Source organism: Takifugu flavidus, chromosome 11 (assembly GCF_003711565.1).
Source record: "Takifugu flavidus isolate HTHZ2018 chromosome 11, ASM371156v2, whole genome shotgun sequence".
NCBI classification, from domain to species: Eukaryota; Metazoa; Chordata; class Actinopteri; order Tetraodontiformes; family Tetraodontidae; genus Takifugu; species Takifugu flavidus.
The window spans coordinates 8361655-8387291 of NC_079530.1; the positions used below are offsets into that span (position 1 = coordinate 8361655).

Genomic DNA, 25637 nt, shown 5'->3' on the forward strand with positions numbered 1-25637 from the left:
GCAGTTTGATTTCAACTTTTATTGGGTGCAGGTGAAATGGCAGTTACCATGGAGACTGCAGTCAGGTGAAGCGACTACCGTTTGATTCATAGACTCTTCACAGCTAATAAAAAAGAGCTACACGTTTAAGCACTGTTGTACAGCGCGTGTCTTTCTACTAAAGTGCTAGAATTAATTAATGGTAGCGGCAAACGGTTTAAAAGAGGAGATTTAGGGGGTTTCGATGTTTTCCAGGAGCTCAAACTGTGATGGTTGATTGTTACAGCCTTGGTTGGTGTCTGTGCTCGTCTATCCTGCTGACGTTGCTGCCTCGGTTCAGTTGGAGTTGATGTCCGCTTCATCCTTGTCCTCGCCGCTCTCCTTCAAGCTCTCTTTGGTGGCACCGTCTTTCTCCCTCTGGCTGCTCCTGGACGGCCCGGCTGAGGCTCGGGGGGGCTGGTAGGCGTAGCTGGCTGTGCCGAATGACATCCCCGAGTTGAAGTGGGTCTCTTCCCCCTCCAGGAGTTTCCTGCAGGCGTCCAAAGAAAGGTCAGGAAGGAAGGCCGCTGAAATGAGCGAGGGGGGAGTTTAGCTTGGCACCTGTAGGCGGCGATCTCGATGTCCAGGGCCATCTTGACGTTGAGCAGGTCCTGGTACTCTCTCAGGTGCTGCGCCATCTCGCCCTTCATGCTCCGCAGTTCGGCGTCCAGCTGGCTGATGGTGTCCTGCAGGAAGCAGGTTTTAGGACAAAGGCATGAAGATAGACCATATTTCATCTGTCTCAGAGGGCGCCGTCCTCTCGGCCACGAGGTGTGATTCTATCCTTTACTTAACCTTTGGGGCTTAACTTGACTTTCCCTAAAAAGCCAATGAAAGCCTTCCTGGGTCTGATTTAGCAACTCACTGCTTAATCTGATAAACATGCAAGGAGCAATTTGCTCAGAGCTGTTTCAGTCCCACAGAGGCTTAATCTAAAGGACTCAGGCCGACTGAAGGTCACGTTTGCTCTAATGTGAAGAACGTGGTGGATTTTGGTAAAGCCAGAAACAAGTGTGGCACAAGAGTTTTGCTCTGGGAGACATCAGCATGAATTAACATTGTCAACAGTGGATGATGATGGAGAGAAGAACAAACTTCCCACTTCTCCTGCACAATAATCAATAATCGAACCGCTCACCTGCAGGGTTGTGACTTCAGCATTGTGGGCATCTTCCATCTCTGAGATCTGCCTCTCCAGAGACTCGTTGGCCCCCCTCAGGGTCTCTATCTCGATGGTCTTGGACTGTAGCTGCCTCCTGAACTCGCTGAGCTCCTCGCGGCTGGCCCTCATGGCCTCGTTGCTCCGGCTGGCCTGTTCACTGAGGCTGGCAAACTTGCCCTTGTACCACTCTTCGGCGGACTGCAGGTTCTTGGAGGCGATGGACTCGTACTGGTTGCGGATCTCCTTCAGCGCCGAGGTGAGATCTGGCTTGGAGTGCTCCAGCTCCACGGACACCTGCTGCGCGTCCATCATGCTGCTCAGCTCCTGGATCTCCTCATCGTGCACCTTTCTCATGAAGGAGATCTCGTCCATCAAGGACTCCACACGGCGCTCCAGGTCCAGGCGAACAGAGGTGGCGTCGTCCACATCCTTCCTGAAGGATCTCAAGGTCTGCTCCACCTCCTCCCGCGCCCTCATCTCTTCTTCGTACTTCACACTGAGCCTCTGCAGTTACACAAGTGATAATGCTGAAAATGAATTCCGAATCTTGATCCAACCCCCCCTCACCGGTTTTACCTGAAACTCGTCCTCCAGGTTGTTCCGTTCGATCAGGTAGCGGTTCTTATCCCTGCTCAGCTCCTCAACCTGCGACCGCAGGTCCCTCAACTCCTGCTGGTACAGCTGAGCGACGCGCGACGGTTCACTCTGCTTCTGCCGCAGACTCGCCAGCTCCATTTCCAGCCCCTTGTTCTGCTGCTCCAGGTGCCGGACTTTATCGATGAACATGGCAAAGCGGTCATTCAGGCCCTAAACGACACAAGAGTAAACACAATCATGCACCTGTAACGGAGGAAAATGCGCTTTCATAATTACTGTACAGTGCATCTTCAATGAAAACACGTGTGGTGCTGTTAATATTAATATCTTCTCTGTAATGACATTTGGCAATTCATCACAGAATAAGAATAAAGTTTGATGGGATAATGGGAAAGAGGCAAAATATGAGTAAGATCCACATTTCCTTTTTTTTAAAAAAAAAAAATCAGACAGACAAGGATTTCTTATGATATTTATGTTTGGTGTTAGGAAGTAATGACATCCGGAGGGAGTTGTGTGAATTCATCAAAGATGATGAAACTTCCTTTAATGTGCTAAAATCATCTAATTCATACACACAGTCCAAAACCAAACCTGCCAGAAACACGTGTCCCCACCTGCAGCTGCTCCTTCTCGTTAGTTCGAATGACTTTGAATTCATTGTTCACCACGGAGGTCTGGGTCAGGTCCAGGGACTCAGCGGGCATCAGGGTGAAGGACCCGGAGGGCCGGCCCACCTTCCGGTACATGTTGACGGTGCTGTTGTGGGACGGGGGCATGGCACGGAGCCCCGAAGTGGCGCGGCTCATTCGGTTGGAGGACACGGACATCCGCAGAGAGTCCCCGAAAATCTTCCGGTAGGAAGACTGCGTGTAGCGGTCTCCGAGGCTCATGCTGGCTCCGAGTCTCAGATAAAAACTGAGGCGCTTAAAGGGCTTTACCGGAGCTTATAGACCGCAGGTGGAGCGAACCATTCACGCACAACAGGTAAACTGCGTTTGTAATTTTTACACAGTGAAGTAAAACTACAAAAATAGGTTTAATGTCAACACTCATTAAACCAAAAAGTGGAAGACATTGTAAAGTTCAGATATTTTCGCCTACTTTTGTGAGGAAGAATGATGGATTTGTCCGAATAGCATCACCTGGTGCGTCACCTGTTTCTCCCGTCACACCAGCAGGGGGCGCATTGTTACTATAACCGAAGCGCTGACGTTTGAATGTGAAGAGAAGAGATTATTATACATATATGAGTCGGCAAAAAGGCCTTTTTCAATCTCTGGTCAGATAATAGTGACAAATTATTTTTCTTAAAAGCTTTCTGATAGATAATTTAGTATATATGCAGATTTTTTTTTAAGATCGAGTACCTGAATGCACAAACCATATAAAATAACTGCCAGCGTAGGTTGGATTATTTTTTTGTTGCATCTTGCAATACGTTTAAGAAAATTTGATTATGCAATCATGCCTTCGGTAATTAGCCTGCAGTGACGTCATATTCCCAGGAGGGGTCAGTCAATGTCCCTGATTCTTCCTCCACTTCTTACCCTCAAAAATGAAGATAAGATGAAGAGACTTCAGAAATATAAGTAACATTTGTATATCAAGAAAGTCTACACTTTTTACGCGATGTTATATATATGTATTCGTATATTATATTAGATGTAGATAGTTTTACTCTATCAAACATTTTGAAAATATATAGAATATCAGCATCACGACTCTCGTCACTTCCTTCTATGAAGCTAAAATATAGAGGATAACCACGCTGTCAAATTTGAATTTATGAGGTCACCTACTGTCCCATTTCCTGTTTAATTTTAAGAGATCATAGAGGAACTTATAGGTTATTCTTCCTCTCTAGGACAATGATGGTAGAAGTTACTGACTTCAACCTGTAAACGGTCAACAAAGACCTCAATTTTAGTGTGATTTAGTATATTTTTAAAGCACGCATTTCGGATAAATCTGAATTTTATGCTGGCCTGTGTAGCATACGTCCTAGTCACACTGATCTGTGCGTAACTCTGATTAATAACTTTATCAATATTGCCTATTCTCATCTGTACACATCTCGGTGGGGTCAATATCGGGGTTATTTGTAGACTCGGTGCGTTTATCTGAAAACTAGAAAGTCACATGACTCAGTCGGTCAATTATTCATGACGGCGCCTCGCTGACCACGCCCACTTGTCTTTTAATGGTCAATATGGACCGGCACTCGGTGCCCTTTAAAACGCACACCCAGTCGGCATGTGTGCGTTTTCCGTGCGTGGACCGAAACTGTGCGGGTCCCATTGGCCGCCGCCGCGACAGTGGGCGGAACACGACGTCCTGACTCAGCCGTGAGTCACCGCATAACCCGTCTGTCACACGCTGTCCGCTGGTTGCCTTCACGGACCGTTGTAATCAATAAACTCACCTGTCCTCCAATACATATAGGCGGTGAATGCTTGAAGTCAAAGAGTCTAATCAGTGATTATCAAATGAAAACAAAGGAAGATGATTTTAGTTGTATCGTTGATCGAATCTTTGTTTAATCTTTCCCGTCCGTAGGGGTGGATACTCATTATTCCTACGCTGACTGAAGGCAGCACGGCTCTGCCTGCTCTTGACTTCGCTTTGGCAGCGGCTGTGACTGTGGAGACGGTGGACCCATCCCGTCCGCACTCCATCGGATGTAATCACAAAGTCTCAGATTTAATCAGAAACATCACGATTCTCTGACAGAAGAACAGGTCCAAACCATTCGTCGGTGTATTTTCTTGCTCTACACCGTGCTGGACAGATCTGCCATACAGGGTGAGTGACCAAACTGATGCTCCGCCAGTCAGTCTGACTTCTTATTTGTTTTACACACGCGCATGTTGGCACCTTCTGAATCTCCTCAAACGTGTCTCGCAAAGCAGCATCCACATGATGTTTACGTGTGTGACGACATCATTGGGAGGTTTCACAACTGGAAAAGCGCCGAATGGAATTCCCGTTACGCTGCGCCTGAACAGGGCAGAACCATGGTCCTCTGGCAAAATAGTGGCTTATTAAAGTTCTATTGCTGTTTATGGCTGCTGTGGATTAAAAGCAAACCCAGATAGCACCCACATGTGTAACTGCATGTGTTCTTTTTATGTAAATAACGGGTACAGTTAGAGCGCCCTTGCGTTGAATGAGTCGTGGAAGATGAAGCAGGTGTTGTCGCCGTATTGATCACATGTAGGATTCAGGGATTGGTTGATTAATCACTTTATTTTATGGGATTGGAAGTTTATTTGAAAGGCAACAACTTTCTGTTTGTCTAGACAGTCACGAACCTGACGGTGGGGACTGGCACACCGCTCCTGGGCGCGTGTACTCTGCTGCTGGCCAGATTACATAAGCACACACACACATACACACATACACGTACACACACACACACACACACACACACACACACATTCACTGACATGATCTGCGGCTGCTCCGTTGCTGCTCTTTGGATCTGATGTTCGCCCGAGATTGTCCCTGATATGAAGGCTATTTTATTATTTTCACTCTCTAAAAACAGATTTACTAAAAGTGAATGCAGCCAAACTTTGGCTGCTTCAAATATGTTATTGTCTTTGATAGAGGGTGCAATTATTTCAAAGCGCTATTGCTTCTTTGTTTGACCTCATCTCTTTTCCCTTCGTCAACAGGCCGTGACGGCCCTCAGAACTTTGTCCGACAGATTACGCAAACAACCAGGTTTCTAATTTAGCCGCTAATCCAGATTAAGGTGTTGTGGTTGGTCTGTGCTCCTGGCCCAGCGCTCAGATGCCACAACCCATCTGGCTGACTTAAACTCTGCTGCTGGCCCCTGCTGACCCTATCAGACACCCACAAAAGTGACATTCGGCAGTATCAACCCTGGTGGCCACCTCCATCTGCAGGGCTCGCAGCCTTCAGGCTTGGAAACACCTGTCAGCTCCTTTGTTTACTCTCCTGACCTGTTGAGCAGGTGCTATTTTTTTTCTGCTTACTGCCATATAATGTGTCTGACGACCTCCTGTTTTTTAATGCATTTGGCACTCAGCGTGGAGAATCTGACGGAGACTGAGAGACAGAGAGGGAGCGCTCTGTGGACTATAAATAGACAGTGGGAGAGGGGTTGCGACGATAGCATCACCGCGCAATAATCTCCCAGGAGGACTAGCGTTGGTTCGCATGCATGTTGCTATCTGCTCCCAGAGAGCAGGTATCCGCTGAAGCTTCACCTGTCGGCGGGGTGATCTGTCGATCCGGAGGCTCGGTTTTTGTGCACGCATAAACCACCTCTTGTTGTCTTGTTCATCTGCTGCCCAAGGATAAAGAGGACAACCCCAAAAGGTCTGTTAGAAGGTTTGGACTTTGCTCTAAGGTTAAGGTAAAAGTTAGGCTGGGGGATGCATGCTGTCGATGACAGTCCTCACAAAGATAGAAATGTGTGTGTGTGTGTGTGTGTGCGTGTACCGAGTCCCAAGGGTTCACCACATCCTTGGCCCTTCAGACGTTGACCTCCTTTTCATTACTTGCACAGGCAGCAGCTTTTTGCCTTCCCTTCTTTCTCTCTCCCAAAAAATGAGTGTGTGTATGTGTTTATGTTTCTGGTGCCTGTTGGGGACCAAGTCTAACATTAAGCTTGTGGAGACCAGTTTGATGTGGCAAAGTGTTGTTTGTGAGACCCTAGTTGGGAGAGGTTGGGGTCCTTTAAAAGCACATGAGTGAAACGTCCCAACAAGTACAGTAATTCCTCCCTGACTGTAGAATTACCCTGGAGTACTTGTAGACTTCAATCAGCATTACTGCAACAATTAGACTCAACAGAACTATATATTAATAAATATTTTTTATAGAAACAACTTTGCTTTTTTGTTATTTTAAACATGATTCATTTTTTTGTAGTACAATTTTAAGTTTATTTATGATACCTATCACAGTGCATTTAGTTTTAAATGACTTATAAATAAAAGATTTGAGCTGCTCACATAAACCTGAGGAGGATCTCAGGTTGATTGGTCAAGGATTTGATTCCATTTTCACCATTCCATTGATTTTCTTTTGTAAAAAGGTTTTCTACACTACATCGACCCTTTTCATTTTTCCTCTTTTCAAGTCTTATTATTTCACACTGTCTCAGGTGAAGAAGAAATTAACTCTTTTCTCTGATTTACTGCTCAGTTTACATGACTGCAGAGTTGCTACCAACAATAAGTTCAACATTTTAAATATAAATATATATAATTATAGCTCAGAAGTGAAATATATTTGAGAATCATAAAAAACATTGAACTGAAACAAGTCACAAGGGGGTCAGCACCGAGCCAAATAAAACCCCACCTCTTCTCTTCAGGTGCAGATTTGGACAAAGGATTTGTCCAAAGGTGGATCAACAGAGACGTTCTCCTTCACGTGTTCTCCTCCATTTGGTTGAATTTGATAAAAGGACTAAAGTTTAACATTCCACAGCCCCAAAAACATAAAAAATATAGGTATATGTCCTGTTGCCATCCTGCTCTTTAACTCACTTTTTAAAATTAATTAAATTATTTGTTAAATACAACTGACTTTTGCTGTTTCATGGACAGTGGTGATGTCTCTTTGTAATTGGTTTCCTGATGGGAATATCTGCCTGCTCACCAATATGCACGATATGTAGCTGTAGCGTGTTAAAGACAACACGGGGGCAGCAGTTATCACACAACTGAACATGATAACATAAAATACTTTGTACCAATACGACAATCCTGTGTGTAGATGTGTTTCGATGTTTCGTCTCCTTCTCTACGTATTTAGCAGCTTCTCTGCAAGTCCACTTTGAATAAACGCTGCTGTTTTACACGTCCACCAAACAAGATAAACTGGCTTGTCTGCTTCATCTACTAGCCGTGCTAAGCCCAGCGGTGTGTTTATCAGCGATAGAAGTTTGAATTTAAAGTCCCTCTGCACCAGATCTGCTTCTATTGCAGTTCTTGGTGGCAAATCTTCACCTTATCTAGGCAGATTAACCAGGCAGGTTAACCAGATGGGAAATGCCAGGTTTCAAGGTAGCACAGCTGCAATGTCGCTACATTTAATCGCTGCTATTAAATGAATCGATCAGATCTAGTTCTAGATCCGACCTGGCCGTTGTTCTAGTCCAGAATACATTTAAAAAGGTTACAATGCAGAACCTGGACATGGTTGCTGGACAGATACTTGTAGACCACTAAAAGGCAATAGACATATATATTTTTGCTTCAAAATGTAAATATTTCATAGTTTATTTGCTTTGAAGACAAGTAGAATTATGGACAAAGAAAAATGTTTCGTAATTTTTACAATTTTCTAAAATTTTATGAGTCCAAATGCTTCTGTGCTCAACTTTAGTGGTGCAAACAGCAACAGAATTAAAGTCAAGAGAGTAGTTGTTAGTTGCAGTCCTGGAATATGACTTTAAATCCATTTATCGGTCCCAAATGGTGAATCTGATGATACATTTACTATCTGTTACATTTTGGAGCCCAGTTAGCTGTTGTTTACCCACATTGAAACCTTTTTATTCCAATAGTCATTCAGATTGAGAGTACACAGAGTAATCTGTCACTTCTCCCCCTGCTGCTGCTGCCCTCCTACACCCGGACGACAGGCTGAGTAAGCTCTGCTGCTCTATCACGATTCAGCCTGACAACCCCATGCACGCTCGCACACACACCTCCATTGATGAATCCCTTCATTCACTCTCTACCAACACTCGTGCACCGCTGCCTTTTTTACCAAATTTTGTTCTTTCTGTCTGTGCCATCCCTCCTTCACCCCCCCACCCCACCCCACTCTCTCTGCTGGCTGCCTTCAGGGTAGCAGAAGGGAAGTGAATGGCTTCAGCCCTCCCAGCTGGTCCCATCACCCGGCAACCCAGAACAAAACAAAAGAACACACACAAACGCGCACACACACACGCACGGTCACACCGGTTAACTAACCGATGAGAACATGCGTGTTCTTAGACACATGCAGAGAAATATGTAGATGAATGTGCGCGCACACACACACACACATACACATACACAAACTCACATTCGTAAACAGACTCCCACCCGTAACCCTTCAGACCCTTCTCCCCTCCCCAACACCCCCCTCCAGAACAGACACCCAGTCCTTTGTCCACACTCTGCTCTGCTAAAAAAAATATTTTGAGGGGAAAAACAGAGGAACATATGTGTTAAAAAAATAAGGGCAAACAGAACTTGTTGTGGTTGTGTTGGTGCATAAAAAGTAACACAACAGATCTCATTAAAGTTCAATTCTGTGCGTAAGTAGCCCGAAAAAGGGTCTGGGAATTTCAGGACTGGTTTGTGAAGACAGCTTAAACCTCACAGGAACAGTTTTTTGGGGGAAAATGAGAAAAGAGAAGAGAAAGCTCAAAAACTTTAAGGTAACACAAAAGTTCTGAAGGACATTTAAACCTTGATTCTTAATGGATGATGGAGGAGTTCCTCGGAGGTGAAGCCAAAGATTCCCAAAACATCTTCTCAGCATATGTGTGTCAGATTTGTGATGAATTGGTGACCTGCATTTACCATCTGCGAGGACCATCCTCTCCCCAGCATCTTCCTTCTGGAAGAACGCCGCGGTGTTCGAGGGCTTTTATGGGAAATATAAACCTTCCAGGGTGTCCTGGTTCTGTTTCAGGGTCTTCTCCCAGTCCAGGAGACATCCTGACCAAATGCTTGGACGTTCTCCGCTGGTTCCTCTGTACTCAGTGGAGCAGCAGCTGTACTCTGCTCTCAGTTGTTTAAGCCCCTCCCACTCTCTCCAAGGCCACGCCCAGGCAGAGGAAACCCATTTCAGCTGTTTGTATTTGTGACTTCATTCCTTTGGTTACTACATAAAGCTCATGACCATAGGATGGGAATGTAGATCGATTAGGGCTGTCTACACCTGAATGTTCTCTCTTTTTGTGTTAATTGCTTGATCAGTTGTTTTTTTTTTATTGTCCACAACTTCACTCCACTGTTTTACACATAATTATAAACACACCCCAGAGTTTAAACCCTGTGTGTACGGCGTGGTCGAATCTGCCTAAAGGCTGGAAAAACTGAGAAGGCTGCTTCTTTAAAGGCTGCTGGCTCTCTGTGGAAGATTAATGACCTTCCTGTTTTCAACTACAGGATCTCCCTCTACAGAGTTTACACTGCGGTTCAGTTTGACTGCAGAATTCATTGTTAGAGGGGAGACGGCCAAAAAACCACGTGAAAGTGGAAGCACACTACGCGCACACCAGCAAAGCAGCTGTTATTTTGCCAAGATAGCTACCACCGTACTTACAGTGTGAATGAACACTCGCACTCCTCAGAATGGCGCTAAATCTGAGGCCCACGAACATAGATGTCAGATTATGGGAATTCTCCACCATCAGTGTCTTTTTTCCCCCCAGTTTTTCCCCCAGTGGACACAGTAGTATCTCTGTCTCATCTGGACTATTGGTGAGTTGTCTCACTGGAATGTGGCAAAGGAGTTTTTCTATGGATGGATACACACAGACACACACACACACACACACACACACGCAGAGGAAGGTTGGAGTAAACCTTTTCACATAGCTCTGAGCCAAAAACCATTAAAGCACACAACGGCGTATTGTGTTCTATGTCTAATGTGGTTATTACAGTGTCTCTTAATGTCTTGGCCGGTTTAACTGATTTGCATCATGTGCTCCACGTTGGAACTTTAGCATTTTTCAGCAAGCAAATTTCAACCTCGATCATCTGCTACAAGCGCTTTTACCTGCTTTTCTGTTGATTTGTATTTCACAATTAGCTGTAATATAAGGAGCAGCTTGGCAGCACAAACCCAGTTCGTCTCAGAAATGGTGAAAAAAAAGAAGAGCGGAATGACCAAGAGAGTCAGTGCAAAAGAGAAAGAGAGAACAACAACTTCTTTCCTGTAAGTCACCTGACACTGGAGGCGTCACACAGCCATGAGTAAACACACCTCCTTCCCGCTCCCTCGCTCTCATTCTCATCTATGTCTCTCGCCCCTGTTCTTAGTCCGTGCTGAAGGCGCCAGGCCTGCTCCTAGATGAAAAGTTTCATTTGGAGCACTCTTGATAGTTTCCATTTAGATGGCTAAGGTCTTCCATTTGTGCACAGAAGGTGTTGTTTTGACAGGGGGAATCCAGTTTAATCAAACAGCTGCATCCGAAAGGCTCCAGAATGTGAATCATCAAATTAAGGAGGCCCCTTCTTGAAAATAGAGGCTAATGAGGTTTCTTTCAGCGGGTTCAATCTGGAGAATTAAACCTGCTCTTCGTCACCAACAAAAAGCATTGTTGCAGATACCACCCAGCAGGAATGATAAATGATTCCTCCAACTCATGTTTCCCGTTGTCTCTCTTTGACTCACCCAGTTGGATGGCATTGCTTTCAATACACTTTGCTCTTGTTGCAACATGCATTTTTGTGCAAGGGGCCTAAATTGGTGTCATTAAAGGAATTGTGAAGTTTGAGTTCCAACACTTCACTAGCTCCAATTAAACCAGCTGTTTGATGCGTCTTTGGTGTGTTCATGTTACCATAAGATTTTGATTTTGTCTTGTACTTGTTTCGCTGGATTACCTCCCCCATCATTGACATGACCCCCAATGGCATTATTAATATGTGACTGTGAGGTTTTGGTTTTACCGTCTGGAAATGTCAGGATCATGTCCCTCCCAATCTGTTTGAGCCCTGGTTAGTTTGATCGGGGGAGGTGCTTAAGCTGTGATTCCAGTTTGGACCAAACAGGTAGATCAGCACCACATAAAAACCCAAAATTCAACTCTGCACGCTGTCCTGAGACGTGTCTGCACGACCTTCCCGGTATTTGTGCACTCCAATGACCTCTTCCTATTAAACTTGCTCTTTTCATTAGCAAAGATTGTTTCATTTCTCTCAGCGTACTCAAGAAATTCAAATTAACACCTGAATGATGATTTATGTTAAATACACACCAGTAGTAGCTAGTAACTACCACTAGTGGCTAGCAAACCAAACTGTTGCACTGAGGAGACAAAAAAGCTCCGATGTGTCGTCATTTTCCAGAGTTCCAAGACTAAAATGATCAAAGTCTTGCTTAACTTGCAGGGTGCTTGTGTGCGCGTGAGCAGAGGAGCTGCGATACCGATCATGGATCCATCACTTTATTGATAGCAAACCTGACCGTGTGTGTGATGGAGCCTGGGAGGATGGCGGATGCTCCGAACAATGGGACAAAGAGAGAGAGAAGGAGGAGGTAGAGACAAAACAGGGGGAGAGAGAGAGAATGGGAGAGAAAGCAGATGGGTGTTTTTGGTGTGGACCCCCTCCCCATCCTCCCCTTTATCTCCACGCTGAACCACGCCCATGTCTAATAGTATTAATAATATTCCGGTGGCCCTTTCACACAAAAATCGGCCAGCACCCTCACATTTGTCTGCCCTTTCCTCCTTTATGCACCTTTTTTTTATTGGTTTTTAACATGTCTGATTAAATGCTCAAAAGCTTTAACTGCTTTATTATTTATACCAAAGAAGAAGTAAGAAAACTTTAACATTTCCTTCCACTCTTATCTTAAAACAGACCTGAGATTATTTATTTAAGTATTATTTCAGTACATTCTGTCAAGTGTGAGATATTTAAATATTTCCAACCCTTGAATACTGTTGAAATGGGCATTTATACTCAAGGAATTGTGCACGTATGTGTAAGTCAAAAATACATTTAAGGACTAGTATACCTTCCAAATTACTGGGAAACAATAAATATATACTGTATATGTGTCTCAGCCTATGTTTTTCTCTCTGTGTTCTTCTGTTTGGCTATTTTTACCTAAACCTAAGTAAAAAAGTTACAAATTACTCTGCATGATTAAAAATGACTATATTAATTCTGCTGATTACTGTACAGAAAGTGCAGAACTATGAAATATAGAAGCCAAACTTAATCCTGGGTCTAGTGTTACGTTGTCTTTAAGGAAACTTGTAAGTCCCGATGCCTCAACAAACGTTCCCGCTGTGGAGTTTAATTCGCAAAAGCAACTATGACCGTTAATATTTCTTATTTAGCACTGGGCGGTTAAACTGTTCTGCTAATTGACACGTAAAAGGTTAATGTGACGCTTTCGCAGGTTCGGTTTTATTAACAGATGACAGAATCATTTGCTCCTTTTGTGTGGGTTTTGGGTGAATTTGTACAGCAAACTCCCCTGAATATTAGATGACAGGCGACGACAAATACAGGGGTTTTTGTGCCATGTGGGGGTTCAAAGGTGTAACTTGCTGTGTGTGGTTGGAGTGACGAGTGAACTCACCATGAGTCAGGCTTACGTCCTTTCTGTGACACGCACACAACTCAACAATGGAGTTCATCTCCTGTTCGCATCACTGTGGATTCTGATGCCTTTGGTTGATTCACCGTCATGTCGTCCCAGAAAATCCAGCAAACCTTCAGAATCAATTAAATGTTTGGGCAAGCTGGGGAAAGAACTGCAGAGTGAGAGACAAAGACTGGAGGACGGAGCAACAGCGAGGCACGGAACAAGCAGATTCTACACAGGGAGAGGGAAAATAAAAGAGCCAGGATGAAATAAATAAAGATAGATGAAGGAGGGAGGGAGGGAGAGATGTGGGTGCAGCTCTCTCCAGTTGGTGTTGCTATGGCCCTGCCCTCCCTGCTCACTGAGCCATTTCCTGTTTTTGACCTGAAATCTTTATTTAGAGCCATCCCTCCTCTCTGCTCTGCATTCATGACTCAACTCAGACTCCAGAGAGATGAACACAGAACTAAAATCAGACCTCCATTCAATGCTGAAGCTAGCGTCGCTGCCAGGCTCAGAGCTAGGCTAACCCCTGCTGCCAGTTCATTCTGATGTTAACGTGGTTTATGTGGCATCACCAGAAACGAGGGTCCAGAAGATTAATAGTCATTATTTTAATGGCGGCCATCTTGCTCCTGCCTCACACTCAGCGTAGGAAGCTCGAAAAATGCCTCACTGCTACGTTTCTATGCTGAAATTAAATCTAAAAATAGCTCCTCAGCCCCGATGGATTCTAAGTGCTGACAGTAACATTAGGTAAATTAGCTACGGTAGGATTAATCTGTATACTTTTGGCTAAACTGGCTAACTCTGAAACACCTCCTTTTTTCCTGTTGCATTTAACTTTGTACAGGCAAAATTTGTGCGTCGCTGTCACTATAGCAACAGTGTTTTCCTATGTTTACAACTTGATTGCAGAGCTTTTCCAATGCACAAGTTCACAACATACTTTGACTCCAAATGAACACCAGTGGAAGGGGGAAGTGTTCGCTAATCTAATTTAATGCAGGGTTTTAAAACTATTTTATTACCGTTTGAGTTCCTTGTGCAATGAAAACCTTTTCCAGTTTTGGGTGCCATATTGGCTTTAATGCTGCTTTCCTGCACAATGATAGAATAAACTGATTCTTAAGAGAATGGTATCCTACCAAGATTCAGACATTTTAATGAAAAGGTGGGAATGAAAATGTTCACGCTGCAGATTTTTCAGACCCTCTCAGAGCAAAAACCAGGAAAAATTCAGACCACTGCATACTACACTAAAGGTGGATTTTACTTGCATCACAAAAAGTGTTTAAATTCATGCATAAGGTGATAAAAACCTGGAGCAACTCTGCTAACCTAAAATATACCACGACATATTGTTCTCCCTTACCCAATTTCCGCTTATGTCTTCTTAAAAAATGTGAACTCTGCACATTGACAGCAACCTTCTCTAATGGCCTTTTCCCCCCAACCTGCCCCTAAAGCCCCTTCTGGTCTCTTTCCATCCATCTTCACTGACGCTTATCGTTTCACTACACTTGGAAAAGATGGGCTATATGGAACCAACCAAGTGTCACAGTTTCATGGGGGTGATCCCACCCAGATGGTGTGTCCCATTCAATTTCTTGTTTTGTGACATAAACTACAGAAAATTTATTTTAAAATAAATAAACTGGACAATACCTTATGGCAAACAAAACTTGCCAAAATCAGAAGTGGCCCATTGGCGAATCCCTCAATTAAAGAGTAGACTCTTGGATATTAGATCCAAACAGTAAACAGTAACAGTACTAAAATCTTGCACCTCCCAACTTCTATACCAGCCAAAATAACCCATGTTAAGGACAAAAAAATGACTGGGACCATATTGAAGTGTGAATTTGTTAAAGTTGGGTTAAGTTTGGATCAAGGTTTGGATTGGACTGACACAAATGAATAGAAGTAGACTGTAAAGGCTCCACTAATGTACTGTATTTGTTCAAGTCTGTGTGTGTGTGTGTGTGTGTGTAGGCGGGGCAAACCTTACGACGCCACTTCTCGAGACGCAGCTGCTCAATTTCAGTTTCACCCGCTGCCTTCAAGTACAGCTCGCAATATTAAACACTCAAACACCATCGAGCCTCCCAAGCCAGTAGTTACAGCATTGTAACACAATTAAGAGTACATAATCGTTCCTTTAAGATAATGAACCTTGAAAAACAAACGCATACACCCAGAATTATTCAGATTAATTTAACGGGTAGCATTAAGACTACGCGCCTGGCTTTCCAATCAAATACATCACCTTCCGGAAAATTTCTGTTAGACATGGAAGGAAGCGCAAGGGGTTTTCTGTGCACACTGTTGTGTCACTCTCATAATATAGTTTGTGTCTGTAATTTTACACCGAAATGTGCATGGGTGTAAAACGGACGCGCACGTGTAGTCCGCGGCGAAGGTATGTCCGACAGCCCGTGAAGGCGGCGCAGCTCCTGTGAGCGGAGGCAGTTTTCTCCTCCTCTCAGCGCCATTGTGTGACAGAGTCTCCGGGAGTCAGGACGGCCCGTTCCTCTGTACACGTCGGGACTGTTTAAATACCCTCCATGTTTCTGTTTCGAGCTGCGGTGGACCTGGATGTGGTAAGACCCCGTTTCTCTCCTCCACGCTGGAGCGATAGACTGAATAACGAGGCAAAGACGGAGCTAACTCGGCGTTAGACGGGGCGAAGGCTGCGGTTTTAGCGGTGTGGGCAGCGGCGTCCGGATGAAAAAGTTTTGGCGTTTAATGGGTAATATCTGGCCTCACCGCCGCTCGTTCTGGTTCTACTTGAGTCCGTATCGACTCCAATTAATATTTAAGGCAGGATGACCCGCTTTCTGAGTTAACACAACAAAGAAAAGTCTGATAAACTTACTTCTTTCCCTTTCGGTAACCTGCAATACTTCACATTCCGCTATAATGAACACGGTCGGTGTCGATAACGCCACTCACCATCACGATTTCCTCTGCAAAAAGTAATTTGACCCCGTTTAAATTTACGACCTACTTCGTGTTGTTGACGGTGGGAGCTTAAGACGTGATACTTGTCGGACCTTCCGATTCTAAAGAGACGCACAAAACACATTTATTTTGTCTTTCTCGGGGGTGACACTGGCTGTTTGACCCTGCTGAGAGACATTTTCCGGGGGGAAATTGGACGTGATTGTGTGTTAAGACTGCAGTTGTATGACCAGTAGTGGGCCTCCTGTTTCATAACACCTCATCAGGCTCCTGGAGCGACGGACAGCGCTTCTTCCTGACTTTTGCCACTTTGGTGCTGCTCTGCACCGCCTGCAGAAGTTTCTTTGCTGTATAGATGGGAAACCCACAACGTCGGATCAGACCAGATGTGCATGCAGATGTGATGCTGGGCTACACGATTGGCTGCAGTGGGTGAGCAGATGATGGCAGTGGCTGGTGGAAAAGCCAAAGAGAAGAGTCCAGGAGATGAAACAGGGTAGTAATGAGTAACGGTGCTTTGCAGGGGTCTTGAAGACACGCTGACTCGCGTGTCACCGTCAGGTGGGTGGTGCTGGAGACAGTACAGGTGCATTTATGGTTGCTGGTGGGGTGCGCAGAGCCGAAAAGGTGTTAAAATGTGGAGATTTAAGTTGGTCAGTGCTTATAAAACAGGTCGTAGGAACTCAAATATGCATGAATGATAAAGACAAAGCATAAAGACTAATTGCAGCTTTTTAAAAGTCGTGTGATGTCACACTTTTAGGGAGGTGCGCCCTGTCTGTTCTACGCTTTGGAGGCCTTTAACCAAACATACGGTGATACACGGTGGCTGAGAATTTAGTTTGCAAGGCTGGATAAAGCCAGAATATAGAAACACGTGCGCAAACGTGGAGACACGCACCCGGAGGATTGGGATGGATCGGCGCTCTGACGGTGGCCTCGGTGCAAGTGTCTGGGTTCCACTGTCATCGTCCGCGCTACCGCTCTATCGTCGTTTTATAGGTTCGTTTGCAGAAACATTTGACTTTCTTCTGGGGTGTTTTTTAGGCCCTCCTGCGATCGCATTGCTCAATGTCCACCGGAGTTAAATCGTATAAAATGTCCATCAGCGTAAATAAATCCTAATGCTCGCCTGAAATGGAAAGATCATACTTTTGACGTTACTTGGATTTTTTTTTAAAATTTGCAGCATCATGTATAAGCAGGTTTTTCATGGTGTAATTACACAGCTGTAACTGCTTAATTACCCAGTCAGGGCTGAATGCACAGGCTGCTTTGCATCAGGCGGATGAGCTGTAGTAGCAGCGCGGCTAACGGTGGGTGCAGCGGCCATGCTGCCCTCACCAGGATCATGCTGGAGTAATAATGGTGCCGCTGCCTGCAGTAAAGATGATGACACTGGTGAACGAGGTGGGCGCTGTGGTAATTCAGCTGAATTTGCTGCAGTAAGAGCACGGTGCACGGATACCGCAGTAATAAGGTGGACTCCCCCACGACACCCAGGTGACCGGACGGGGATGCCGGGGTCTTCATCTGGGCCGGTGTCGGGGTGGAGGAGGCGGCGTACCGGTGGACAGAGCGGCAACATGTCAACACGTCTGCTGACCTTAATCTGCTCACTTCTTTTGACTTTTATTTATTGGCTTAAGTGTGTGTGTGTGCGTGTGTGAGTGTGAGAGAGGGAGGCATGTTTTAGTATGATACCGATGACAAGAAATTTGAGACTGGCACACGCCCACATACTTTGTGCGTGTTTGTCACTGACGTTCCTGCGTAGGTCTGCTGATATGAAATGATACTTTTTATTCAAGGAGGAAAAGCACAACTTCCTGTCCCTCCTGCTTTTGGTGTTTTATTCACATTTCTGAGCCGTGCAAGAGCTTCTTGCTGAGCTTCTTGTTTTTTGTTTTTTATTGCTAGGGAAAAATATATTTTTTTGCCGAACAAACAACTTGGAACATAATTATTCAGTTAGAAAAATATTCAACGATTGTTCCGAGTTGTTTTTTTCAGAATTAAGACTCATTCTTGCAGAAAGAAATAGGAAAGCCTTCTAAATCTTTAAGCTTTTAGGTACACTACCTTGTGCGACACTACTTTTTATGCATTTTTGATGTATTTTTACAAAATTTTGCAGCTGTTGGTGAAGAAAAAAGCTGTTCTGCTTGAGTGAAGCTAAAGGGTTAAACAGTGGCGACAGCATTGCGTTCCTCTGACCTTCGCACTGCTCTTTGCACACTGTGTGTAATGTCACTTTAACTTGTTACTGCCATAAAGGCAGTGCAAAAACCAACATGAACTCAGGGGCTTTTAGTTTTAAACAATCAGGAAACACTGTAGGTTTCACCTTCAGCTCAAATTATAATTAAAAACAGAGTAAATCCTGCACCAGTCTGTCATTACGCAAGGAAACGGTAGTGGATTCTCCGTCTGATACTCAGCTGATTGGTCATGTGAGCATTGTAAGATCTGTCACACACACACACACACACACACACCACACACACTGCAACTCCATGTTGAAAGTGCTAATCAGTGTTTAAATAGAAGCTCAAACTTGATTTATTCCTAATATTGCCATAAACACCAGTTTAATGGAAGGGTTTGGAATTTTGTGTCTATTTTATTTATTCAGTAAAGGTTGGTAACCACAGAGTTGGTCTAAATTCTTCTGATTTTGTTGTCAAGTGAACACTTTTTCCCCGAGTTCATTGCAGAACAAGCCCAAGTAGAAGTAGCATTAGCACAATTTGCATAGTAGTATACTCTAAGTGCTAAGTGTTGCTTTCCTAAATATAAGGCACACACACACACACACACACACACACACACACACACACACACACACACACACACACACACACACACACAGAGTATCATCCGTGGATGCAGAGCTTTTTGCATTGCACACAGAAGCTGCAGAGAAGGTGGGATAAGCAATCCGCATGCACGCAAGTGTTTAATGCTGACACTTTGATATGGTGCCAGGCTAGCAGTGCCTTCATCTACCTGCAGTGTGCAGCGTGCATCCAGAGAACCTGAAATAGCCCAACGAAGAGTCGAGGGGGAGGGGTAGATGTGCAGCTCAGGCATGGAAACCCGCGTATCCTGTTACAGGATCATAATATCACTGCAGAGTCCATCCACCAGTGCTGCACTACGGCAGACGACACACTCCTGCTAGCTCCTGGACTACACCGCTTAACCCTGATCTGTGTGTGGGCACGACGGGCTGTTTACACCTGTTTTTATTTGTTAGACCACCAGAAAACACATTTCCTGATGCCATGGAGACGAGATCGCCACCTGATACAAACGTTTGAGTTTGGAGTTCTTTGCCGTGTTTTGGTGTATGTTGCAGACTTGTGAAAGTCTGTTTTCTATAAGTCAGTTTGCATCTGATTTATAGATAGAAGCTAATGATTTCTAAAGCTTCTAAACGTCTGATGAACGTCCAAAAAACGTACGTTTAACAACAGCTTTTCCCAACATGATGACAAACATTGTGGAAAATGGAAAGAAAGCTGTCAGGTATTCCCTTTTCGGCAGAGCAGGAGCATTTACTTTAATTTTGACACCCAGATTTGCATCTTATTGTGCTGCAGATGTTTTTGTTTTTGTTCATCAAAAGCAAATTTTAATCTAATTTCATTAGATTTTTATTTGGAATCATTTCTAAAGTGTTGATGAACATGGTAATAATTAATCTGGGCCATTATAAGTGTTTGTTTTTTTAAATACAAACTGCAAATCAGGGATTGTCCGTCTGTCGTGGCTTTAAAAAACAGTTTAGGCTCAGTTTATGACGCACCGCCGAGGAATGTCAGGAATCTGATGGCGACATTTCTGCTGCAGCGTTTAAATGGTTAAATTCTGGAATCCAAGAATATCATTTACAGCACCGACTTTCAAAACAGAAAGAAAACTTCTGGACCTGTGAACTTTGATGGAGGAGGGGACTTTAAAAAGGTGGCTGAAGGAGAGGAGAGGTGGAAAAGGGAAGGGAAGAGAAGGATAATGAAGTGGAATGTTAGGGGTGGGGCCGTTTTGGTATGTCAGCCCTTTACTCTGTGTGTGTGTGTGTGTGTGTGTGTGTGTGTGTGGGTGGGTGTGGGGGGGGGGGGCAGAGAGAGGGAGAGACATGTGCAGCTGCTTTGCCTCTCAATCACAAACCCACAAACTGCTTTGAAACGAGCTGCTGCTCTGCTTCTCTTTGGCACGACTCGCCATTTTCCTCGAAGTTCCACCAACAGCTGCAACCAAACGCACAGAAACGCTGCGACGATGCCTTTTGAAGCCCCCCCGTTCCCCTCTGAAAGCAGCTTTTCATTTTATCTGAGCGGTCTCTCGGTGCTGCCGGTGACAGAAAGACCAAAAATACCTTTCAGGATTTTTAAATCCCATAATCGGCGTCAAAGAATTTCATTGATTGATCACCACATTTAATCAGGGCCCAAAATTTGAGCAGACAAATTAAATCAGTCACATATTTTCCTGTCCTGAAAATCTAAATGGAATATTTATTAGAAAACGCAACAGCCCTCCCCCCTTGTTAAAGCTAAATTATAAAAATCTAAGGCTCAGAACGTCTTAATGTGCATAATATAGATTAAAGTGTGCTAAACCGGTGATGAAGATCAGCCTTGCTCAGAGGCACCACAGCAGTTGTGGAGGGAGGAGGCAAAGTTGCTGCTTTACCTCCCACCATTTTTTTTAAACCAGCCTCTCTCCCACCCTGCTTCTGCCTCCTCCTCCTCCTTTTCATCTTCCTTCCTGCTCGCCATCAGCCCCCCCCCCCCCTCCACCCCTCCACCCCCATCCCCTCCTCTCCTCCTGTTCCGCCATCCAATTCTTTGTCATCTCCGTGGGTGAATTCCCAGCTGATTCTGTTTGTCATGGCAACCAACCAGTCCTGGTGACTGGGCCTGCAGCTTACACTTCCTCTGTGTGTGTGTGTGTGTGTGTGTGTGTGAGAGAGACCAGGAGAGAGAATGTGTGCAAAGAGATGCATGTGCTGTGCGTGCGCGCATGCGCGTCTGTGTTTTTGCGTGCACCACTGGCTTCACGAGCCTGTCAGCCTGGATTACAGTCAGCAGCCATTCCTCTCCTTTGCTTTCTTTACATTCTTTTTCCTTCTCCGTCTCTCGCTTCTTTCGCTGCCGGCTCAGCTCCTCCCGCGTTTTCTCCATCTCCGGTCGGTTCCCCCGCCGCTGAGAACTTTGCGTAGATCCGGCCCGCAAACGCCCGACTCGAGCCCCTGTGAGCAGTGACCTGCTCGTACCTACGAGCGCTGCGCCGCGGCTGTGAGAGGTGGAGATGAAGTGGCGGGTTGAGTTTGATGGGGCAGAATGGCATTTGAATCTATAGCAGTGACACAGGACGGTGGCAGCCGGTTCATATGGACGTTCATGCCGTCTGAAGAGTGTAAGTAATTCAGTCAGAATGGGGGTGGGGGGGGTGCGGGGGGTGTATCTGCCCTACGATCCTGTGGCACAACATGGAACGCTGCTATTACGTAACTGCGCCAGGCCTGTGCGCATGCACGTGTGTGCGTTCAGTATGCAGCACCGAGCCTCCAACTCCAGATGCCGTTAGTTTCAATGTATGTTTTCTTTTTTAATCCCTGTTGGCTTGTTGTGTTTAAGCTGCTTTTTGAATCCTCCCAGTTAAGCTGCCGCTCTTGAGACCTACAGCTGCCAGCAGAGCCACAAGACGTCAAATCATTAGTCCAAATAAAGTGGAAACGAAGCCGAATCCTCTTGTTCCTCGGTTCCGGTCCATCCTTAACCTCCTGGTTTTGTGTCTGTGTTTTTCTTTCCAGATATATGTTTGGTAAAGGCGCGAAGCGGAAGTTGGACGAGGATGAAGAGGGGCTGGAAGGCAAAACGTTGGCGGTGCCGGTGGAAGGAGGGGGGCTAGGCCTGTGCCCGGACGGCCTGTCCAAGGTGTCGTACACCTTGCAGCGGCAGACCATCTTCAACATCTCCTTGATGAAGCTGTACAGCCAGCGTCCGCTCGGCGAGCCCAGACTGGAGCGCCGCGTCCTCATCAACAACATGCTGCGACGCATCCAGGACGAGCTCAAGCAGGAGGGCTCCCTGCGCCCGCTGCTCTTCCCGCCCTCGCCCCCGCCTGACGATCCCATGGACGAGGGCTTCCGCGAGGCCCCGCCCTCGTTTGGCGTGATGACGGGGACGGGGCAGGCGTCCCAGCCTTCTGCACTGCTGATGCCCATGATTGCCCCTCCACCCTCTCCCCACCCGATGGTGCCTCCTAACTGCCAGGCAGCCCAGGCCTGTCCCGTCCGCGTGGAGGCCTGCCCCGCCCCTCTGGATGCATGCCTGACTCCAGCCTCTTTACTGGAAGAGGACGGTGGTGATTCAGCCTTTTGCGCTCCGTCTCCACCCACCCCTCCTCTTTCTCCTCCCCCGGCTCAGGCTCCACAGTTACCACTGGCACTTCTGCCCTCGAGAGCCCCCCCGCACGCCTCGTCCAACGGTTTCCCCTCTGCTCTGAGTGACATGGAGGTGGGCCCTCCGACAGCCATAACAAGGACAGCAGCATCTAATTGTACGACCGCGACTACCTCCTCAGCTCTGACGCCACTCGCCCAGTCCTCCCACTTAACAGCCCTCTGCTCACCCTCGCCCACAGGCCCGCCCAGAGACTGCAGGTCCACGGGCGCTAAACCAGAGCCCGCCGGCGTCTCGTTAGCAGAGAGCCGTTGCGCTGAAATCCGAATGATGGACGCTCTGCCCGCGCTGCCTCCCGGCGGCTTAATAGACGGTTCCTCCACTCCTTCCTCGCCATCTTCTTCCTCCCCCTCCGGGTTCCTCTCAGACTTGGCTCTGGACGATGTCCTGTTTGCGGACATCGACACGTCCATGTATGACTTCGACCCCTGTACAACAGGCGGCGCCGTGGGCGCGGCGGCGGGCGGCGGCCTCACTAAGCTCACGCCGCTGGTCACAGCAGACGATCTCCTGAAATCGCTGGCGTCGCCGTACAGCGGCAGCACCCCCCAGGTTTCAGCCAGTCAGCCTTTCAAAATGGATCTGACAGAACTGGACCACATCATGGAGGTGTTGGTGGGCTCGTGACTCGCCCGCCTCAGAGAGCAGACTGGAATGAAAGATTCGGGAACAATTTGACTGTTCTCATTTTTTTGGGGGGGTTTTTATAGATATTTTAAATCCTCTTAACGAATCGATAATTGTAAACATCAGTGGTGATGTCAGTCAGTACTACTATGACAACTACTAAACAACACTGTGCATGCACTGTGCTCGCTTTTCCACCTATGGAAACGAAGTAACCGGGAAACACACCTTTGTATTTCTTTACCTGTTGGACCTCCACCGACTCCGTTCATTCCCTAATCCCAGTTGAAAACTTTAACCCAAACCTAAGCCTTAACCCGAAAAAGAAACTGTAGATAGACAAAACAAATTAGGGCCTGTAGATTGTCCTCATTCTGGAGGACTTTACAGTCCTTCTGTTGTATCTCGCCGGGATACAGCTTTAGAAATACAACTGAAAACACGTGCACACTGAATTCATAGCTTTTTACAGATGAGTGCCTTTCAAAAAATGACCACTTACTCAATTCCATTTTTTTTTTACAGTATTTTTTTAAAGTTCATTTTACATCAGAAGCCCACAGAGGTCGCTCCTTCATGTATTTTATAATTTATTGTTCTAAAGTTATTGAGGTAATTTCTCACGATCAAATGATAATTATTTAATCTTATTACAGATGATACTTTTTATTCTTTAGGCGAGTGATGTAGGTTTTTACGAGAAACGCGTTGTTTTACTAGTGTGCTGCGTTAGCTTGGCTCTATAATTATGCTTTGGTATTAGCTGCAAATTACATCCCCTTTGTTTGATGAAGACGTCTGTTCTTCTGCACGTTGTCTTTGAGTTCACTTCAACGCCCCCCCACCCCCCCACATCGACACAGACACGGGCCGGTTATCGCGCTTCACTTCAGTTAAATGCAAATGAGCGCCGCTGCGCCACCCAACTAAAACCATTAATGCAGCCGTCTCACAAAGTATTATTTTCCAAAGGACAACGGAGACAAATTACAGCACAGATTCAGTATTACAGAGATCTCAGGGTTCATTACACATGCTTCCTTTGTCCCGAGGTGGGACCGAACCACACCCTCCCACCTTTGGCAGCTCTACGTTAGGACATCATGAACACACCGCGTCATCTGGGTGGAACTGACGACGCTCAGCGTCCGGATTTCCTCTCAGTCACATTCTCCATTATCAGTTTTATTAAGGGGCAGTTTCTGCGGCGTCATAGCCGACGCCGCTAATGCTATCCCTCCCGCTCGGACACCAGTTTAATCAACTTTTTCTCCCCGATTTAAATAACCACCAGGCTCCACCAGCCATGAAGCTCATCACAGCGCTGAACAGTCCTTTTTTCCCCTAGTTTCGTTGTTCCTTCCCAGCAAAACATTGGAAAATGTCTCCTTTTGTATTCAGGGAGACAGCAGTGAGTCAGCAAAAGCGAGACTTGGCAACCCGCCTTTTGCTGTGTGTTGGTGTGAGACTCAAACTATGAAAATGTCACTGAGAAAACGGCAACTTTCTTACAAAGCCCTTCTTCACCCTTTCCTCAGCTCACGGAGGGAAAACGCCTCGAAGTGAATCCAAAGCAGAACGTGTGAACAGACAGAAACACCAACTAATACTTTTTATAGACGACCGTTTTTTTGTTTTTTTTTCTGTCATCACGTTTGAGTTGGAGTGCTTGTTCTTGCTCTGGTCAATGAAGTTATTTATTCGTATTTTTCCTTTTCTGTGTAAATATATTTATTTTGATGTGAAGTGAACCTTTGGATTGTAAATGTGTACAGGCGTGCGTGGAATGTACCTCGGATAGAAATGTGTCTGAGCGGAATTATGGGTGGAAGCCATTTTTATATACATAGATAGTTATTTTGTTTATCTATTTTTTTTTCTTGCTTTGTCATGGAATTTGGTGGCGTTACAGCCACAGCTTTATATGTTTTGTACTATTTTTTTTCTTCTTTCTGTCTGTCATGTTCCAGTTGAAGGCTAGCAGTTCACGCAGCAATACACAAATACTCGTCACCAACAACCTTCAGATGTCAAAGACTCCAAAGCCTCTCACAGATTCTGCAATGCCAAATGCCATGTACATAGTATGAACAACATCAAGCCCCAGAGACTTTTTTTCTTTGGATCAGTGTTCGTTACGGAGTCTGTTTTTGGCGCTGTCCGAGTGTTCGGCAGCTCAAAGTCGTCAAGATGGTCAAAATCAAGACTAAAAGGCTGTATTTTACACAGAACTCAGAGTTGTGCCTTTTTCTATGCAATAGAACACAGAAAATGATTACTGAATTGGGAGAATATATATATATATCTATATCTATCTATCTATATCTATAGATATAGATAGATAGATAGATATATATAGATATCTTTTGTAAGTTTTTTATATATGTGGAATATATATACATGCAAATGTTGTGTGTGTATATATATATACAAATGTGTGTGTATATATACATATATATACATACAATAAAATACAGAAAATA

General features: G+C 45.3%; 2 protein-coding genes across 13 annotated transcripts; one reads left to right on the forward strand and one right to left on the reverse strand.

Moving 5' to 3' along the window:
• Positions 1-4: 4 nt before the first annotated feature.
• Positions 5-13714, reverse strand: LOC130533464 (alpha-internexin-like). Of its 2 annotated transcripts, none has more exons than XM_057046898.1 (5): positions 13085-13714; positions 1757-1987; positions 1157-1684; positions 580-704; positions 5-508 (listed from the first exon to the last, which is right to left on the reverse strand). In XM_057046898.1, exons 1-5 carry the CDS (start codon positions 13085-13087, stop codon positions 316-318), a joined length of 1080 nt encoding a protein of 359 aa, XP_056902878.1. In that variant the 5' UTR covers positions 13088-13714; the 3' UTR covers positions 5-315. The 2 variants fall into 2 exon arrangements, with proteins under 2 accessions (XP_056902878.1, XP_056902877.1); XM_057046897.1 differs by lacking the exon at positions 13085-13714 and adding an exon at positions 2395-2766.
• Positions 4184-25637, forward strand: sertad2b (SERTA domain containing 2b). Of its 11 annotated transcripts, none has more exons than XR_008952584.1 (3): positions 4214-4582; positions 5458-6127; positions 7131-7522. XR_008952584.1 is itself a non-coding variant. In XM_057046894.1 (3 exons), exon 3 carries the CDS (start codon positions 21880-21882, stop codon positions 23152-23154), a length of 1275 nt encoding a protein of 424 aa, XP_056902874.1. In that variant the 5' UTR covers positions 16503-21357; positions 21389-21478; positions 21876-21879; the 3' UTR covers positions 23155-25637. The 11 variants fall into 11 exon arrangements, 5 of the variants coding, with proteins under 5 accessions (XP_056902873.1, XP_056902872.1, XP_056902875.1 ...); XM_057046894.1 differs by lacking the exons at positions 4214-4582; positions 5458-6127; positions 7131-7522 and adding exons at positions 16503-21357; positions 21389-21478; positions 21876-25637; XR_008952585.1 differs by lacking the exons at positions 5458-6127; positions 7131-7522 and adding an exon at positions 11881-12548 and having other exon boundaries at positions 4184-4582.